The sequence below is a fragment of the Macrosteles quadrilineatus genome, unplaced genomic scaffold, assembly GCF_028750875.1.
Source record: "Macrosteles quadrilineatus isolate MER2022 unplaced genomic scaffold, UCM_ALF_1.0 Scaffold_1__1_contigs__length_201487025, whole genome shotgun sequence".
Lineage (NCBI taxonomy): Eukaryota > Metazoa > Arthropoda > Insecta > Hemiptera > Cicadellidae > Macrosteles > Macrosteles quadrilineatus.
In genome coordinates, this window is record NW_026542594.1 from 144,682,144 (window position 1) to 144,703,893 (window position 21,750).

Sequence of the window (21,750 nt, forward strand, 5' to 3'; positions counted from 1 at the left end):
TTACTTATAGGGAAATAATAATTTAGAACAATTAGTGAAAACGTCATGGTTGTAGCATAGATTAAACATACTCCCTTAGGGAGTATGTTTAATCTATGGTTGTAGGATTAAAATAGCACAGTTAGGTTTTTATAGACCTTAAAAAAAATAAAAACCGCGTAATCTACCCTTTCTATAGTAAATGTCTTTTAGTTAAGTTATTAAAAAATTCCACTCATTCATTGAATGTGTTATTTGGATGTATTTATCTTTTATACACGAGTTATTAATATGATTATTTAGTTAAGTATTTTCAAATTTTTTTTCCACGTATATTTCATTATTGTTCTAAATTAAAAAGGAAAAATCTTATGAATGATTGGTACAACAGATTTTTAAATGCTATTTGAAACCTATCACAATTTTTCGACTAATTATTATTGGTAGTTTTAAATTAGAGTTCATCTCATTTCTTAAAAGAATGCGTGATGAGAAATATAAGTGGATTACTAATTTGGAACATATGTGTACATATGTGTTTATTTTCAAATTTGGAAATTTTAACATTGTAATTGACAGATTCGTAATAGTGCTTTACAAATCCCTAGCTTTCAGGTCTTCGATAGTAGAATAGAAATGTATCTTTCCTACAGCTACCGAAACTATTTTTGCACTGATTATAACACAGAAAATAACTGATTCCTGGACTTAATCACTTACCAACACTCATTTTACTTCTTCAACTTCTGTTGTTAATTCAGATTTCCAAACTAAGAATAACAAAAATAACACAACTTGTGACAGTTAGGTGAGATGATATGATTTAAAAACAAATTGACGGACACTGACTATAAATAATGGTGGATGTGGATCAACTGTTACCCAGTTGTAATGACATTTGGCTGTTTTTGAAGGTCTATAAATCTAATGTGGCTGGAAGAATTGTGTGTTTTTTTAGTGAATGGTTGCAAATTATAATCATAATAAAATAAATATAGCCATACAACAAAAGAGTCGTTAGGAACAACCAAGAACCGTTTGTTAACCCTAGGTAAATACTAAATAGTAATAAAAAATACAAAAAGTACACTAAGTATGAACTGTTTTTTTACGCGTATGTAATAGTGTTAAAAAAATAAATATTTGTACATGGATTATGTTGACTGTACACATTTAATGAGGAAATGGTGTATCTCTGCTGCACTGGATTAATTTATAAAATAAATGATTCTCTCGAATGCAGCACAGTGCCAATTTGCACACTAGTTAGACAAATAAGCATTGTCAGACTCGCATTGAGGCTCCAACAAATGCTCTCATTTCTTTTTATGTTACAATACCTATTTTTGGTCTATTTGCATTTTCTACTCTTTACATTGACAATTTTAAAATTGACAGTATCCTTAAATCTTATTTAGTTGTCTAATTTGGTAAAATAATAGCTTGTTGTCTTTAGAATTAAATTTCCTACAAAAAATATCATATACATGTTTACCGTAAATCCAATAATTTTCCCGTAATTTTAGTATAATTGATAAAATTGTGAAACTATTGACACTGTTATTTTGGATTTTCTCCTGTATATTTTTTATTTGAGAGAAATTAAAAAAGCTGTAAAAGGGTTGTAGAGCGTTTTCTTGCAAACACATACATATATGTAGGTCCAGGATTCTGATGTAAATGTGGGCAGTAGTGTAGCCTAAATAGACAATACAGTAGTCGGAGTGCTCGGCGGGCGACACCGCAGAGCCGCACCATGTGACCATCGAGTATTTATATATAAATAAATGAGGACAAATGCTATTGCATGTTCGGGTTGAGAGATTAATGTATATTATTTGTGACGCTATATTATCCTAATTTGCAATTCTTTCAATAAAATTGACAGGTATCCTCAAATCTTATTAATCAACTTTCAGTTTGTTTTCAAGTGCTTTTATAGCCTAGATTAAGTCTAAGTTATCTGATGCAATAGTCTGGAATTTCTCTCTGATCGTCATAAGAGTTAGTTTTCAATTTTACAATGGATACAACTTTTAAGATTGACCTCTATCAGTTACCATCAGCTACCTTCCTATCGGCCTTTTGTTTCACTGGATAGACCAATACATACAGTACTAGCTCTTTGTTCCGCTGCATGCATCAATATATGCCAGTTATTTGTTTCACTTTATGCACTGATACATTCTTTCCAATCAAATTCTAATCACCTCAACCAAACATTTCTTCTACAGAATTAAAGAATTAGAAACATTGTTTTTAATTGACTGCTTTGACACAACTGTGGACTACTAGGATAAACCAGTCTCTGGCAATATTATTAGGGGTTAAAGTTTACTTTCATCGATAAAATTATCAAACAAAAATCTAAATTACAAATTATACATTTACACTAACACCAAATATAAATTAATATTGTAAACATTCTAGTTTTTACAGTACTGACTTTCTATTCCTTAACAGTAAACAGTATTACTAGAACAATCTCAGGTGTACACATTATTTATTATTACGCTATTACTACATTATACGTTATTGTATATTTTTCAGGTCGTGTATTGATCTGAGCATACGTTAAGTGGTGCTAGGGGTTGTACCACACACATAACTGCTGCATGTATTTTTTTTTTAATTAAGGGTGTTAGTTTCACTAGGTAATCAAGTTGGTTTTTATCGGCATAGTTTAAGATAGTTCACCATTACCTTAGTTGTAATATTCTTAATAGATGTGAACGATGTTATTAAACCCAAGAATTTAAATTAGTTTAATCTTTTAGAACATTCCAATATCCATTTATAGATAAAGTTTTCAATTTATCTGCAAATTGTAATTTATCTTGCACATAAATACTATAATCATACATTGTTTTGACACCACATTCAAAGGAAGTGCTTTGACTGAAATTAACAACACCACAGCCAATATAGAGAGAAAGCCAGGATGAGAGAGGAGGAAAGAGATAAAGATAGAGAGAAAGGGAGAGACATAGAGAAACAGCAGAGGCCAACACCCAGAAGAAGCACAAGACATGCAACACCCAACAACAATGTAGACTACATCTGTAAACACATCAACATTAACATTCTGGTATCTTGATGGTGTACCTGTAATGTGCAAGATTAGCCAATATTTGTGTTTAGAAGGAATCGAATGATCGTCATACAGTTATCATTTAACAATGACAAATTGAAATAGTGTGACATTGTTTGAATTTAAATATAACAGCACAAAATACGTAAAATATTGGACAAGATATCTTAATAAGGAAATGAACTGGTAATATTAACTTTAGTTTTTTCTTGTTGCAAGTAATTTTTTAAAAGTTTGATGCATGAGATTCTTAAAACGAATAAAACCAGAGTGTAAACAGCTTGAGGACATCATTTGTGTGATGGAATATAGAGTAAGTAAAGACAGACCTTTGTTCCTTAGAGTTTATGTAAATAATCTACAAAACTCTTAACTCTCATAACTTTAACAATCTTCTTAAGGATGTAGATTACATACCATACTATAAGTAATTTTAATTCCCTAATGAATTTTTTTTCCTAAACCAAGTTTAGATTATGCAAAAATATAACAAAAAGATGTTCACAACACTTCTGTAAGTTTTAAAATTCTCAGATTAACTCTATTTTGATGTGTCCGCTCAAACATTTGATTTATAATGAATGACAATTAGGGATTGAGAGATGTCTGTGTGATGGCAATGGCTGATGGCACAAGTCTTGTAAATATAAAATAATACAAATTTTTAGACATTATCCTTATTCTTCATCAACGGCAAAATTAAGAGATCTTAATTTTGTGAAACACCAAGTTTTTTGAATAAAATGACCAATTATGAACAACAACAAGAAGTTCTAGATTGATTACATTAAAAACATGACACTGCTTTTGTTTACCCAAGATTATTTAGATTGACTTTTATTTATTTACAAATTGAGCTTAATTTTTCGCTCAAGTTTAAAAAAATTGATGCAACAATCGGAGCTTCTTTACCGACTCGTGTGAAATCCGGATTCCGCTGTCAAAGGGAAAACTGAAAGTTAAAATTACATTGCCAAGATCATGCAACATTAGAACTCCGCAAGTTGAAGGAAGCAGAACACCTGAAAATAAACACAGAGCGTAGAAACCTCGGGTTTCACAGGTTGAGGTTGTGAAAAGCTGTGAAACATTCAACAGTCAAGAGAAGCACCAAACAGTCCGGGTACGGTGGGGAGGGGGATGCACAATAACACATAATGACCAAGGCATACACCAAACCATCTCCTGATGGGCAAATATATCTGAGAAGTACCAGGCTGTAGTGATTAGGAGTAAGTTATCAGTCATGCTGCTGGTATGAAACATTAAAACACAATTAATTAACAGAGTATAGAAGCTACTTTGTTGACAGGAAGGTTAATGCCAGTTTGAATATTAAAACATAAAACAATAATACACCAGAGATCTTGGTTAACATAAATATTAGGTTACTTGTACAAATGTTTCTAAAATTACTTAAAACTTAGCAAAACCAACTTAATTAATAACTAATACTGTACTAATAAAAATACAGAATTTGTGGTTAGGTAAAAGAAAATGTATAAACATGTTTTAAACTTATAAAAAAATATGCTTTAAACTTAAGAACAAACTATATAGTTAAGGTTTATGAAAAAGCTAACATTCTGTATGCCCAACAAAAGATTAAGTGATCTTAATCAGTTTAAAACATGTTTGAAGCGAGCTCTAGTGGTGAAGGAGGCGCTCTCCCACATTAGCAGCTTCAGAGTCGCTCTTGTGGAGGAGAACAAGCACCCTAACTCCCAGTCTCACAACAGAGCTTCTGCACTCGTTACTTGAAGTGTCAGAGGGGATAAACAAAGCCTGTGATCATTAACCTAGGTCAAAGATGTTAATCCCCCAAAACGTTTAAACACAAACACCGAAACAACAACACTTCTGGCATTTATCATGTATAAGTGGCTGTGCAATAGCTGTTATTATAATACAAGTGGATAGAAACAAACTAGAAGGCTTTCACAGTCAAAGTGGACACCGCCAAATTGTTTTGTCTTCGGAGCAAGTCACGTCATTGAAGTGGAAATATGTTACGATTGTATTGCAGGGATTCATCTTTGGGGCAAGCAAGCTATGATTCAATTCCAGGCAAGACTCAGTTCCAAAGAACTCCAGATTTGAACAATAGCTTGCCCCAAAAAAAAACATCCATTATCTTGTATTTTCACAGCTAAACATCACAGTAAGTTCCAGAAGGCTAATATTCGACAAATAGAGCCATCTTTATGCTTTACTTTCGATAATATCCATGCCTTTACTGTATTAACATTGGACACGTAAAGACAATAATGCCAGAAAGGATATCGTTTAACAATTAAAAGTGATCGTTAAAAGTTAATTAGGGTATGTAAGCTAATCAACTATATTTTAAATTAGGTGCCACGATGCGACAAAAACGCGAGGCACCACAACATCAGAACGAACCATTTTATTAGTAGTATGTTATATTATTTAACCCAACTTCCAAAGTTTCCCATTCCACACTTTGTAAAATGTCAAGTTAAACAACAGCCACAAACTGTTAGAGCTACAATAAAGATACATAAAACTGTATGCTTACCTCCTCGCATAGTGCCAGCATACGCCGGGTGCTTTCCAGGGACTGCAAACAAACATAACAACGTTCAATATAAGAAATTATGAACACGGTTTGTAATAATACATGTTGTTTGTGTTACACTAAATTTCAAGAACAATAAGAAATTGTTAAACAAGTCTTTATTAATTCAAGTATCAAAGCGTAGTGATTCATTTGGCCACAAGATCGGTGTACAAGACCGCAAGACCCAAGGCCGGTCGTTGGGCCGTTGTAAAGATTGGATGTTTTACACAGATTCCTATCTGCTTGTAATAAGATGGGGATACAACTACAGCCCCACGAGGAAACGAGACATAAAAGTTGCAACTCATTGAAAATTTAACATTTACCATCCCCGGCGAGCTGATGGTTTGTCCCTTCTTTTGTTTAAAACACTCTATTCAACTGGTGGATTCATTAAATTTTGTAGTTCTAGAAGTTTTACGGACAAAAGTTTTACATAGTTTGAGATATGTTTTGAGTCCATACAATATGTGTATACAATTTTTAATACTTCGTCAATTAGGTAACACCATATTTTAACACTTTACATTACTAACTCCAATCTATCTCAAAAGGCAGGCGATACCCCCTTTTAGATAAGCAATTATAGGGGGTGGGTGGAACAAATGGTGGACCAGGGAATAGTCGTAATTAGGTACTTTGTTTTTTTTTTACTCTTTTTTAATTGCTAATATACTCAGCTTGAAAATTATACAAAGTAAAAGTGTTAGCAGTTGAAAACATATCACGTAGGCGGAGGCCCAGTATGCGACCATTTATTAGCCTACAGTACTGTGTACTGTCAATGGTGCAACTCATCATCATCAACAGCTAACCAAATTGTAACATGCTCTAATGTAATACGAGCATGTTTAAATAGAGCAATACTACAAACGGCATTCACTCACTGTTGAGACGAGATTCTCGTATGTATTGTTCCAATACATTTATTATACAACCTCCATTAATCAATGTGCGAACCTCAATGACAAACCCCTCGATAACAAGTCACATTTGTCTTCGTGTCATTTCCAAATATCTTCGATTTTATATTACCTCCAATCACAAACAATTACAGTCATCTTGATAACAAAAAATCTTGCTTGTTAATCCCTATGATAGACTGGTTATCGCAGTTCTACTGGTTTTATTTTGATGGATGGGGAGGGGCCGGTTCTATACAATATATAGGTAGATTATAGGTCCAGGCACGTCATAACCATGTTTAGTTATGCATTTTTTTCTACACATAATGGTTTTGTACGAGTAGCATTTATTCGTATTATTGTACTTTTTATTGACAGTTTATTCTACTAATGTTCTTAGCAATGAATTCATACAACAATATTGAATTTAATTTCGAAATTAATGCGTGGCTTGATATTTTAAGAACGTAACAAGTTGAATCAACGTATTAATTAAGGATCTTGATTATACAATAATGCAATAAGTTTTCCCAGCTAGCCTAATTCCAAACAATACCGTCATTACGAATTTTGAAACGATCATCTAAAGGATTGTTGTTTTTTCGTATTTGAACACTTTGTTGATGCGATGCATACGATAAATAATTTTCATTTTTAACTGATGTACGATAACACCCAAACCAAGCAACGCAACCGTCTATTTTTACATTTACATTGGTCGATGTATGATTTCCTTGTTGTGGAGTGTGGACAATGGAGAGTGGGTAAGGTCTGGCGAGTAGCGAGATCGATATATATACAGTACAACCAGAGCAGAGGGTGGTGGTGGTGGAGGAGGGTGAGATACGGTTGTGACGCACTCACCCGTCCACCCCTCCGACCACTTACTACCAACAGTTGTGAATCTTACAAGCAGAGTATCTGTGACAAAGAAGGCTATAGTAATCGTCACCGACTCTGAGTCACGTTTGACAGTCAACATTGACGTTTAACTTGAAAAGAAAATTGACACGCGTTTTGAATAATAATGATTAAACCTAAACTTCTGTGCTACATGAATAGGCTACTGCTAATTGCTGATATCCCAACAATTTGAATAAGTTGTTCGTAAAGTCTTAGAATACACAGTTGTGTTGTTATATGCACTGTTGTGCTTGTGCTACTTCTACGTACTCCTAGAACCATACAATTTTAACTGGTCTCGATGGCTTATTAAGCTAAATTTGCATTATTGTCGCATTAATTAATATTGTTAAGTTGTGAAAGTGTGTACGACAATTTTACATAGATTTGACCAAAAGAGTTGATTATAATATAATCGACAATGTTGATTACATTCCTATGTGTTATTGTGTTATTGTGCATGATTTCGGTTGATTTAACTCTCTTCCAAACGCCATTCAACAAGGATAGTTTCAAATAAAAATATACAACAAGGCACAAACTGTTTCCAAGAAGGGGAGTAAAAATTCAATTTAGTCTCAGGGCGCAGCAGACACGATGGGTTAAATAAACGTCGCGACTCTCAACTGATTTGACTGGGAGACAGTGTTGATTGTGTGTGGGTCTACGAGTACGGTAGCGAGTGTGAATGTTTGGTTGTTTCAGGCAAATTGGTGCCCTTCAGTTAAAACCATTGACTCGGGTAATTCAGGACAGTGTTGTGGTAACACGTCCACTGCTAATGAAATTATACTCACTATCCAGGCTTTGTAGAGGTTAACTGAAAGAAAGGACCATGAGGTCCCTAAGACCACCTCAATAAAGAAGGATTTGCATTTCATTAGCCTGGTAGTACTGACGTAACCACGAAAGTCTGTTTGACTAAGCTCATACGATTTTAACCGAATTAAAAAAAAACCACAACGATTGAAAGACAGTCAAAAGTTCCTTCAAGGACAATGAAGTATTGTTGTAATTTCGTAGGTGGAGAATCTGAAGCTTTATTCCCATCGAATAAAATATATTTTAACTTGTACATGTAGTATTTTGTTTAATTTGATGTTTATTCCTAACGTGCTGAACTGCCTCGGCTCAGTTTCGTTCGTACCTAAAGCGTTACTGTTAGCCCTTGTGTCCATTATACATTTTATACATTTCAATGAAATGGCGACCATACAAAGTAGGTATTTTAAGCCAAGTATGAATGGAGATGAGTGAAGATGAGTGGCGCTATCTTGTACTCTTGTTAGTCACTAAGGCCGACTTATTCCCTGTTAATTAATAGCACATATAGCTAATGGCAACTAAGGGACCTACAGTTGATAGTGGAATCCGAACCACATTTTTGTCTTGGTATATACGAATTGGTCTAATTTTCAGGATAGTACTGCGGATGGTCGTAGTACTCACTCGTGCGGACGTTAATCCACACCAGGGAGTATCGCATCCACAGTGCTTGCCTATAAATATCCACAATTCGTAACCTCCTAATAGCTGGATTACAGGACAACGCCACCCGTCCCAGTTATAGCAATGTTAATTTTCGTTAAACAACATTTTAAGGCCTCTGCACTGAAACATGTTGATTCATCCATTCAATTTCAACCTCCCCCCTCCTCCCGAGGACGATTGACAATCAATAGTATTTAATTGGCCGGAAGTTGTATTGAAGAGAACTGTTTCTCTAGAGATAAACGAGTTCCCTTTAATGGAAATACTGCTGTAAAAACAAGCTGTATTAGAATTCGATTCCAAATTTTACTATGCGAACACATCCTCAACAAGAGGCGTAACCAGGCCACGGTAGTGATTTAGAAAAACACACAAGATGCAAACTAAGTACCTACTTCTTTCGTACCAAATTTGAAAAGTAATTTGAAGAATACGCCTTTTCTAATTCCTTGTGTTTTTAAACCAATAATTATATATTTTTTTATATTCAGCTTTCTCGTAAACGCAATTCATTAAAGATGTAAAATCACTTGAAACTTATCTATGGTTATATAATCAACAACTCACTTTTCAATACAGTAGTAGTTTCGAATAAATTATTTAAAAACAATGCAACAATCACAATAAAATGTATCTTATGAACATTGACTTTAAAAAATGCTGGTTTTCACCGAATGAGATCACTAAACAGATTTGTTGTACAGTCAGCTCAATTGTTTAATCATCGTCATTAGGCCTATGTGTTCCCTGGAGATGACTTGACAGGAAAGGGTAAGGTACGTACCGAGTGGCTGTTTAGCACGAGTAGGAGTGGGCTACGATGTGTTTGTTCTATTATAAGCCGTCGAAGAAACATAGATGTTTGCCGATCTCTATCTCGTGACACGCAGGTCGCACGCAGGGGAGAAACCTTAGGTATATTGTGGAACGTTGTGAATTTACATCATGTAATAGCATAACAGTATTTACCCGACAAAGTGGGCTACCTTGCACTAATTATCGTACAGAAAACTGCCAATTGCTGCATTTACTTTACAGCACACTTTTTACTTTGTCGCACACCAGCATTCCAACCAAACTACACAATACAGCGTGCTTTTATTATGCACGTAATGCGTGTACGCTTGGAAATATGTAGGCAACACTAGATACTATGCCTACTACTATGATCAGCTGTTGCCCCACTAGTTACACAGATAACTATTGGGAGACTGTAAATGTCCTGTGTATGCTCGTTATTTAACCTGTAGCCACAGTTTGATTCACCTGACCACTAGTAATTAAATGAGAATCGTTCTTGCTATGTCACGATCTATGTATTTTGTGAAAATCATATTAATGGTTTTAAGTAATAGTAACATTTGCAATTTCAATCATTTTAGCCTCTGGATTGCTTATATATTAATTGATATTATAAAGCCTTACCTTAGCAATCCTGTTTGCCTAAAACAGGATTGCTAAGGTAAGGCCTTATAATATCAATTTGCAATTTGCTGTCAAGTCCTCCTGGCTCCCAAGTACATATATTTCAAAAGTAATATGGCAATATATATACAATTGATGAAAATATTTAAATACAATAATTATTTTAAGCGTCATATCTTTTTCTAATTATTTCAACATGTGGCCGATGCTCCTGTACACTTAAAAGGATACACAAAGGATAACAAAGGACTACAAAGGATAGTTAAAACGTTCCAAACAAAGTATGAGTAAATTTATACACACTTTCCACATTAGCTCCATATGCGGTTGTTGAAGAATCTTATGCATTATTCCAACCCTTTCGGAATAATGCACTACCGTACTATAATGTACTACTGTATTTCGGAAAGAGAGTGTATTTCGTGATTACCCTTTAGAGTTTCGTAGTCGCATGTTTACTGAAATTTCACATATATTAACTGTTTGGTACGATGAAATGTTTTGCCAATCATTTCAATTTATTGATCAAACCAAGCTTAGCTGGTTTATTTTAGAAAAACCTCAGGCCCATGAAAGGAAATAATCTTTAGTAGTAACACTGGTATGTTTCTAATTATTGGCTACAAATAAATATAGGTCATCGAATAAAAAACTGACCGAAAGAAACTCTTTTAAAGAACCTAGTGAGTCTCACTATTCCGAGGTACGGTGGTACCTACTAATAATTATGCCAAATATACAGATCGCTTGTGGCTGAATGTAATTTCTCTTTTCAGAAGCCAACCGGTGGCGACCAATGATTTGGTCAAATCACGTTTGCTGTCCCACCAATATTAAACCTTAAAGTATTCATGAATTGTATCAGTACGAGAATTTGTATGCTGTACTGTTCTTGTGGCAAACAAAAGTATTTTAAGACATTTTGATGGCAATACAATCTGTAATCTGTGTTATCTTATCTCTACAAACTGTTTCGGAACGATCATCAAGACTTGTTCCTTCCGGCTACGACTACCCGGTATTCGTTTCATTGTTCAACCACTGTAAACACACTGTATATGAAGTATTTATTGCATTCCTTGTCTTGCACCGAGCTGACTGCCAATGAAAAGTGTTCCTCCTAGGTTAGGTCTTACATCAAATCGTATCTGTATTACAATATTTCTAAAGTAAAAAGTTTTAAGATTGATGGACAGCTAGGCGTTAAGTAATTTGACAAATGACTGTAGGTTATCAATGCAGTAATAAAACAAATTTAAATATATATTTTAAATGTGGATCGTTGTGTAGGCCTATACACTCACAAAGCTGGGAGTATATAAATTTACCACAAATTAGGAATTAAATGTAAAATTTAAAAATAACTAATATTCGGTGATTGGTGGTTTAAAACATAGGACGAGAAAATACGAGGAAGCCCCCTGATGTTCAGACCTAGATTTGTTCATGTTCCCTGCCAACTTCAAATGTTTTGTACTTAGCTATTATACATTTAATTTAAACAATGTAATATCAAAAGAATTAAATTATTGTAGGAGATAAATTACATAATTTCTTACCCTAATAATTAAGTAGGTACGGTGCTTAAGATAACAACGAACAATCAAACATGTATAGAGAATATTGAAGTAAATAGATTAATTTAGACTGGGACGGTGGCGTCGTACTGTAATCCAGCTACTGGGAGGTACCGATTTGTGGATATTTAGAGGAATGCACTGTGGATGCGATGCTCCCTGGTGTGGATTAACGTCCGCACTAGTGAGCACTACGAATATCCGCAGTACTATCCTCATAATGAGACCAATTCGTTAATACCAAGGCAAAAGTGGTACTAACAAGACTACAAGACGCCACTCATCCTCCACTCATATATGGGTTAAAATACGCACATAGTGGCGTCCCCATCTTAAATAATTGATATAATTGATAATTTTATAATGTAAGCATTAAAAAGTCAAGTATAAAAAATGAAATTTTATCAGTTCATTCTATAATAAACAAATTACAGGATATTTCCTTTTTATATTTTCTTTCCTGCATTTTAATGGCTCAACATTTCGATCCTCGAAGTTTCCAGATTAACTACAAGGAAGAGAAATACATTTGGCCAGTCGCAAAAATAATGTCCGCATCAATAGCCTAAAACAGGATTTTCATGAATTTATTCATTCATCTTTGAATGTAAAACTGTCATTCATTCATCCATCCACGAGTCTAAAACTGTTACATAATACTGATATTTCGAACCCATTTTCACTGGTTCAGAGAAACATAAACAAGATTAGACGTTTCTAAATTGGTATCTGGCTGAACTTTTAATTGTTTTCTAGCAGTAAGGCATCGGACCGAAATCCTTTATGTAATCGTTTTTATACATTTTAGCATGATACGATCGATATCTTTGGAAAAGGATACTGGGCTGATGGAAGAGAAATTTTTGCGAAGGGAAATGAGTGTGATTGATTGTCGGACCGGTCAATTGGGCGTTAGTTTATTTGGACGTTTCGCCGACTCACAGATTCTTACAGTTGGTGAACTGACTTACCTCATTGGTGACCTCTCCCGCCTTGAGTTGCAGTTCCTGGAGCTCGGTCTTGGGCGGGCCGGGCTCGGCGGCGGGGGGCGCTGGAGCCGGCATCCTGCAAAACATACCACACACAATCAAAACACAGCACTGAAACTATGACAATACAGTAGTACAATAATCAACCACCAACACCATCAAACTCCTATCCCATATTTTGTACGGTATTTCTTGGGACCAAGCGATTTCTTTTATATGCAGTACTAACTGTTGCCCGTCGGCTTCGCCGGTTCGCCCCATACTTATGAGTTTTATGAATTGGATGAAGCTGTGACTTTGCTACGGGTTAAAATGACCTTTTGAATTAATTTGCCATATAGTAGAAGTTATTAAGGATTGAATACATTTACATATAATCACCTAAGCCGATTAAACGTATGTGACTATACTACAGACGTAAAACTGAGGTAGAACTTCTTCACTTTAAAATGAACTCCCCCTATAACAGGGGCTACGAATCGCTCTCTCTGGAACAAACTACACAAGCTTAAGCCTTTAACCAAAATACTATTTCCGCTCTATCTCCTTTCACTTATAATTAAAAACCGAACTTGTACAGAATAGTAATTTCTTTCGTAGCTTTATTGAAAATATTATACATAGTATTATATTTCTTATTTGATTGGTATTGAGAAACAACATAACCTGCCACTATTTTCGAACATAAAAAAGTAACACTATTTTGTGGCAAAATGTTCTCTGATGCATTTAAAAACACTTTGGATACTCCCTTACTTACCCTTTAAATATTAACAATGGGAACATGGTAGTGGAATACAATGTCAAATTTTAGCCATAGTCAAAAATATCACGAACCGGAGTAAACATCGTAATCTCAACTCCTCAGAACTTGAAGAAAGTATTATAAAGGATAGTGCGATACAAGCTCTGGTTGTACAATACGTCTATGTCGCATAGCATTGTATAGTTGGTGGTTGTTGTGAAGGTCAACGATATTGCTGGATCTCACGCTATGTTGTAGTTGGAGAGGTCACCGCCTACCGCCTACACCTAGTCCTACACCCATCGTGTCATCGTCTACGTCTACACTCTGGCTGTACAATACGTCTATGTCGCATAGCATTGTATAGTTGGTGGTTGTTGTGAAGGTCAACGATATTGCTGGATCTCACGCTATGTTGTAGTTGGAGAGGTCACCGCCTACCGCCTACACCTAGTCCTACACCCATCGTGTCATCGTCTACGTCTACACTCTGGCTGTACAATACGTCTATGTCGCATAGCATTGTATAGTTGGTGGTTGTTGTGAAGGTCAACGATATTGCTGGATCTCACGCTATGTTGTAGTTGGAGAGGTCACCGCCTACCGCCTACACCTAGTCCTACACCCATCGTGTCATCGTCTACGTCTACACTCTGGCTGTACAATACGTCTATGTCGCATAGCATTGTATAGTTGGTGGTTGTTGTGAAGGTCAACGATATTGCTGGATCTCACGCTATGTTGTAGTTGGAGAGGTCACCGCCTACCGCCTACACCTAGTCCTACACCCATCGTGTCATCGTCTACGTCTACACTCTGGTTGTACAATACGTCTATGTCGCATAGCATTGTATAGTTGGTGGTTGTTGTGAAGGTCAACGATATTGCTGGATCTCACGCTATGTTGTAGTTGGAGAGGTCACCGCCTACCGCCTACACCTAGTCCTACACCCATCGTGTCATCGTCTACGTCTACACTCTGGCTGTACAATACGTCTATGTCGCATAGCATTGTATAGTTGGTGGTTGTTGTGAAGGTCAACGATATTGCTGGATCTCACGCTATGTTGTAGTTGGAGAGGTCACCGCCTACCGCCTACACCTAGTCCTACACCCATCGTGTCATCGTCTACGTCTACACTCTGGCTGTACAATACGTCTATGTCGCATAGCATTGTATAGTTGGTGGTTGTTGTGAAGGTCAACGATATTGCTGGATCTCACGCTATGTTGTAGTTGGAGAGGTCACCGCCTACCGCCTACACCTAGTCCTACACCCATCGTGTCATCGTCTACGTCTACACTCTGGTTGTACAATACGTCTATGTCGCATAGCATTGTATAGTTGGTGGTTGTTGTGAAGGTCAACGATATTGCTGGATCTCACGCTATGTTGTAGTTGGAGAGGTCACCGCCTACCGCCTACACCTAGTCCTACACCAATCGTGTCATCGTCTACGTCTACACTCTGGCTGTACAATACGTCTATGTCGCATAGCATTGTATAGTTGGTGGTTGTTGTGAAGGTCAACGATATTGCTGGATCTCACGCTATGTTGTAGTTGGAGAGGTCACCGCCTACCGCCTACACCTAGTCCTACACCCATCGTGTCATCGTCTACGTCTACACTCTGGTTGTACAATACGTCTATTCTATGTCGCATAGCATTGTATAGTTGGTGGTTGTTGTGAAGGTCAACGATATTGCTGGATCTCACGCTATGTTGTAGTTGGTGAGGTCACCGCCTACCGCCTACACCTAGTCCTACACCCATCGTGTCATCACAGTCTAGAGTCTACACTCTGGTTGTACAATACGTCTATGTCGCATAGCATTGTATTGTATTTTTGTATTGTTGGTGGTTGTTGTGAAGGTCAACGATATTGCTGGATCTCACGCTATGTTGTAGTTGGAGAGGTCACCGCCTACCGCCTACACCTAGTCCTACACCCATCGTGTCATCGTCTACGTCTACACTCTGGTTGCACAACACGTCACCAATGATCAAACTGACGCATTGCTGATTATCGATTTCTGTCCCACAACGACAATGCTCATTTGTACCTTTTCTGTACTAGTCTGAGGTATCTAAGGAGTGTTTTGTTGGTTGTTACTCAGTTGGTACAACTGCTGTGTGACCTTTAATGGTGAGATCATCCTTACATTACTACTTTCCTCCTCTCACTCTCCTTCGACCAAAGTCTGTTCGTGGTTACGGTTTTTTTTGGGGGGGGGGCCTACAAGTTTTTAAATTTATCAATCCATGTTTACACCAGAGCAATGATGTAGAGAAAATGGTGTTGTGTATCTTAATTTTTTACAAAATAGTAATACTATGATGACTGACGTTGGTTATGTTACGGTAATATGAATAAGTACAAATAAAAGGAAATTAACATAGTTATTAAATTATAGTAGTAAATAAAAACACAACTGAGCATCACTCTTCCACAAGTAAAAAATAAAGCACTACTGAGCACCCTGAAATAATTGTTATATAATTAAATATAATAATTTTTCAGGGTGCTCAGTTGTGCTTTATTTACTGCTATAATTATCTTATTTTCATAGAAAAGAGGACAGTAAACCGCAAAAAGAACAGCTCGAGCATAAACCAAAACTATACAGTATTTAAATATCCTGCATATAATATATAGATGTTTTGTTGAAAATAATGTATATATTATGCTCAAATATCTGAGTAGTTTAGATATATAGTATCGCCAAATAGTCAGAAAATAGCCTACATATATACAAATAGACAACCAACTGTCAAAGGGATGTTTATGTTTTGTTTAGACAATGTAGCGGAATGGCAGTCACGTGGTGCTGTAAGGTATGGTTGCTATCACAAAACATTAGAACAGAAACTGTATGGATCATGAACATAAACAAACTACGTCACTGACACCGCAAGTAAACATGTAATGATTATTATTTAAACTAAAAAAGTTGCTCTACGACGGTTTTCGACGGAAAGAGAACGCATAGAAGATAAGTTCTTCACTGACTGTCTCGTCTAATACGAATTGCTGGGCGATTGGAAGTTTGTTCTTGATGTAAATCAATTTCATTAATGTTTATGTCATTAGGAAAAAATACTCTAGAGATGATTTTTTCTATTTGGAACACTAATGCGCCATCCTAGCTAAAGGGGTCTTGTTTCACGTAATGATAGGAAACATTCGTATGCGACAACAGTTATTACTTTAGTATCCAATAGTTAATGACAATAGCCTATACGGTAGAAAACCAATGGCAAGATCCTAAGGAATATATCAGTAACAAACTAAAAAAATCATTTTAAACGTAAACAAATAATTATTAGCTGATAATGTTTTAAATGCGATTCTATTGACATTTATTGAGTACTTTGATTGAGGTTCATGTCCTTAGGAATGGGCTTTTCAGAGTAGCAAGTGTGTGGTGGAAATCTGTGTGTAAATATGTGTAACCAACGAGCATATTGAGCTGCTACCAACACGCCAGGGTTTTAACAAAGGAACATCCATATATTTGGTTCCGCACATTATCCCATTTGCCATTGTACATTCGAGTTGTGGTTTGGGTTGACTACAGTTAAATTCACGTCTATCCTAAATAAAGTACCGGTAAATAACATAACGATTAACTGAATCGCTCGCTCAGCAGCAATAACACCGTTAATTGCAACTCCCGTGTGAAAACTTGGCAAAGCTGCGGTGCACGATGTATTAATTGGCACAGTAAACACATCAATCAAGTAATTGTAAACTAGAGCAATAAATACAATTTTAGTATATCTTAAAACTTTATTAGGCTATACCATCTTTGCTTTGAAGAACAATACACGCATTTATGACAGTATGCAGTTTACATCTTTGAAAATGATTTACCTGATTGCAGATGTACTTTGTAACTTATTCAGAGCACTTAATGCAAATAATGTATATATAATATATCGCATAAACAAGTCCCAAAATCCTCCGGATCACTGGTTTAGTAACAAATAATGGTTTAAATACCTTATACTGTCAAAGTGATCCTTTGTAGTCTATATAGCTACTGCAGTTTCGTTCCCGATGGGAACTTCATCGGGCTGTCAAGGACATCAAATTTCGTTCCAGAGGAAGTCGTTGAAGTTAGAATCCAGACATCCATTTAATTAAATACAAAAGATTAAATGTTTAATGTTTAAATGTTTAAACGATTTAATTAAATGTGTGACATCGATGGATTCTAACTTCAACGACTTTCTCTGGAACGAAATTTGATGTCCTTGACAGCCCGATGAAGTTCTCATCGGGAACGAAACTGCAGTAGCTATATAGACTATAAAGGATCACTTTGACAGTATAAGGTATTTAAACCATTATTTATTAATCTTACATACAATTAAGACGTGTTTTTTTACTCAAAATCCACGATAATATCTGCGAATATGCTAACAAATATAAAACGTTCAACTTATTGGCACTGTAACCGCTATGGGGGAGAAGTATATTATGTACTTGGGACTGGGGGGAAATAGTCACGTCGATATTGAACCCTCCATGAATACACAAGAAAATAGAGTACTGTACGCGACGTGAGAGATAATATCGGATGATTTCTCTAACTTGCTACACTAGGATGCTGATAGGTAGAGTATCTTACTTGTGTCTAGGATGAGAGGTCGGAGATGGAGGAGGCGACGGCGAGGTCGAGGCTCTAGCACTGTGACAGAGTACGTCGCCGCGCCGCGCCGGCCCGGGCCGTCACACGATCGATACCATACCCAACACACTCGCTAACTAACTGGTGTCATTGTCATTGCGTAACACCACGGTTGTAAACTAAACATAAGCAAAAATATTAACAAACCACGACGATAGGTAGCTGTCAAAACTTCTTCAACCTAACTCATTTTTACTTCTAGGTGCCTATTTAAAAATAACATGTTAACTAGGGTAGCTTAGTAGTTAATAGCCCTCTTTAAAATCTGAAGATCTCTGGTTCGATTGCCAGCGAGATAGTTTTTGGGGCCAGATGTCAAATCGGCATAAGGTAATGAATTAATTATCTAATTAATTAATTATCTATCTAACAAAAGGTACCAACCTTCTAACGCCTGTTAGAATGATAGGAACAACACCATTTGAACTGTGCCCTTACAAAAATATGCAAAAGACAAAAAAAATATCCTACGAATTATTAATCAAAATATCGCTGATAAAAACAAAAAAAAATCATAGATGCAGATTTTTGTCCAATTCAGACAAAAATGTATATAGTTAAAGACTACAGTACCCTTCAAAATCCTTAGAAATCAGGTAGTAGTAGTCCTAACCTGTGTTGAACGTTCAACGTGTTACCAGTTGTTAACAAATGACAAGGGATTCTCGAATTTATTTATTCACCTTTACAAGACGACTAAAGCGACTGACGATAAAATAACTTGTCGACAAAGTGGGATATCGTATCTATATTTGTGTGAAAAAAACGTGGCCGTGCCCTGACGAAAAATAATTCGTGAACTAACAGTCTACAGACTCTACTGCTGAACTGTATTAGATGCTGGAGGATCTGGCTTGGCGTGATGGATTAGATGTTTCTCAAAACCACGTTATTGTTTTAGCGTACAAAGTGTTCACTAGTCACTACTACAGTTAAACACAATCATAACTACATTATCTTCTATCCATAAAAGGTCCACCAAGACAAAAGTGGCATCATAGCAGCCCCGGCCCACCGTGACTGCTAGTCCTACTCCACCTTGCTTTGTTGGATGTAAAAACCTGCTCGGTCCCCAAATGACGATGACAGCTGGCATAGCCAGCAAAACGTAACTTTCAGCCACCAATTGACGTATGTAAAACAGCTAAAAACATAATAGTGTGGTGAAAATATTTCTATTGGTAAGCTCAGTTTGTAGCTAGTTTGATAATCACAATTCTATGTTGTAATTCCGATACTTCAAAGTTTTCTTATTGAAAAGAATGTTATCTATATATGTTTAAATTGTTGAGTAAGGCTATTACGTAGTACCTCAGAGTAAATAAATACATAGGCTCTGAGGAACTTATTTCTCTGAGAACATATTACTCTGAGGAAAATATTTTTCACCACACTATGTTTTTAGCTGTTTTACATACGTTAATTGGTGGCTGAAAGTTACAGAGTTAAAGAGGACAGAAACTTGATTCCAAATCATCAGTTTGGGTTTCGACGGGAGCATTCCACAGTTGAACAAGTACATAGATTGGTTAATACAATTAAAGAAGACCTTGAGAAAAAGAACTATTGTACAGCTGTCTTTATCGATGTAAGTCAAGCCTTTGACAAAGTTTGGCACACAGGCCTACTTTATAAACTCAAACTGAATCTTCCTCATACATTTTATATGACAATTAAATCATACCTAACCGACAGATATTTCAGAGTTAAATTTGGAGATAGCATTACAAAATTGTACCCAATTCAAGCTGGCGTTCCCCAAGGAAGTGTTCTCGGACCTGTACTATATACTCTGTTTACAGCCGATCTACCTGAAAATGTGAATACTTCTGTGGCCACTTTTGCTGACGATACAGCTATTTTAGCGTCCCATCCTGATCCAGTGGTAGCTTCACTTAATCTTCAAAATTCCCTAGATGACTTAGAAGAATGGTTGCAAACATGGAAAATAAAAGTGAATGAGAGAAAATCTACTCATGTGACCTTCACTACCAGATTAGGTACTTGTCCTCCTGTAACCTTAAATAATGTCCAAATTCCGCAATCCCACGATGTGAAATATCTCGGCATGACGATTGACAAAAGATTAACCTGGAAAACCCATATCTGGAATAAAAGAATGTACCTAAATTTAAAATTTAAAAATCTTTCCTGGCTCCTAAATAGTAAATCAAAATTGACCATTGCAAATAAATTATTACTATACAAAGTAATACTGAAGCCAATTTGGACTTATGGAATCCAACTGTGGGGAACGTCCAGTATGTCGAACATAAACATTATCCAACGATTTCAGTCAAAAGTTTTAAGGTTCATTCTGCAAGCCCCGTGGTATGTTAATAACAATATCCTTCACAAGGACAGTGGAATTCCTACGGTTGAAGAGGAAATAACCAAATTTAGTGCAAAATATCTAAAGAAACTTGAAAATCACCCTAATCACCTGGCTCTAAACCTCTTGGACAACAGCACCAGTATATACAGGCTAAAAAGGATTCATGTTTTGGATCTAAGCACACGTTTTGTTTGAACAATTTAATTTTCCCTTGTTTATTTACATATTTATGTTTTCATTGAAATATTTTTAAGTTAGCTCTGTCAATGGACAGAGATTAACTAACGTTTTATTAAAATTTGTTATTGTATTTGCTAAATGTTCTAAAAATGAACAGATTGTAAATAAAATTGTGATAAAAAAAAAAAAAAAAAAAAAAAAAAAAAACTATGATGTTTTTAGCTGTTTTACATACGTTAATTGGTGGCTGAAAGTTACGTTTTGCTGGCCATGCCAGCTGTCATCGACATTTGGGGACCGAGCAGGATTTTACATCCCTAGGGCCGCAAAATCAGCTGCTCGCTTACTTTCTTAAAACATGAATGCATATTAAATACACAATCAGTTTCCATAATATTGCAATATAATTGTTTTATTGTCACCGCTGCCTAGCAACTATTTATTATTTTTGTTGATTCCTCAAATTATTTCTTCACATAACCTTAAATTTGTAGTTGTGTTGACTGTTAATGTGCATTATTATTGTGGTGAATAGTGGTAATAGTGTATAGTGTGGTGAAAAATAGCGTTCGTACCACGGACCGAAATGGTTTTTCAGCTCTCGATCGTTTAAGTTCGAGACGATCTCGAGCCGGCAAAACTCATTTTCGGCCCTAGGTAGGAAATATACTACTGTATTACGTTATTCCTTGGGGTTGATTTAGCGGGAAATCATTTTATTTCATCCTTGTACGTTTAGCCGTTTTCCGTAATCAATTTGAGACAACTTACGTGGGACAACCTGTATAAAAGTCATGAGCAAAAGATGTAGTTCTAGAAGTCTGGTGTTAACTGTAGGGTTCTTTAACTTTTC

General features: G+C 35.9%; 1 protein-coding gene across 4 annotated transcripts in view; it reads right to left on the reverse strand.

The window, feature by feature from the left end:
* The window catches only part of LOC128986360 (synaptosomal-associated protein 25), a 54,179-nt gene that overhangs the window by 16,758 nt on the left and 15,671 nt on the right, over nucleotides 1–21,750 (reverse strand). For 3 of the 4 annotated variants that reach the window (XM_054406721.1, XM_054406713.1, XM_054406705.1), the window contains exons 2-3: nucleotides 12,924–13,017; nucleotides 5,610–5,651 (exon numbers count right to left, since the gene is read on the reverse strand). In XM_054406721.1, the coding sequence (XP_054262696.1) occupies nucleotides 5,610–5,651; nucleotides 12,924–13,016 (135 nt within the window). In that variant the 5' untranslated portion in view covers nucleotide 13,017. Of the gene's footprint in view, nucleotides 1–5,609; nucleotides 5,652–12,923; nucleotides 13,018–18,322; nucleotides 18,408–21,750 lie in introns of those variants that run through there. The other variant, XM_054406728.1, reaches the window with a different exon arrangement.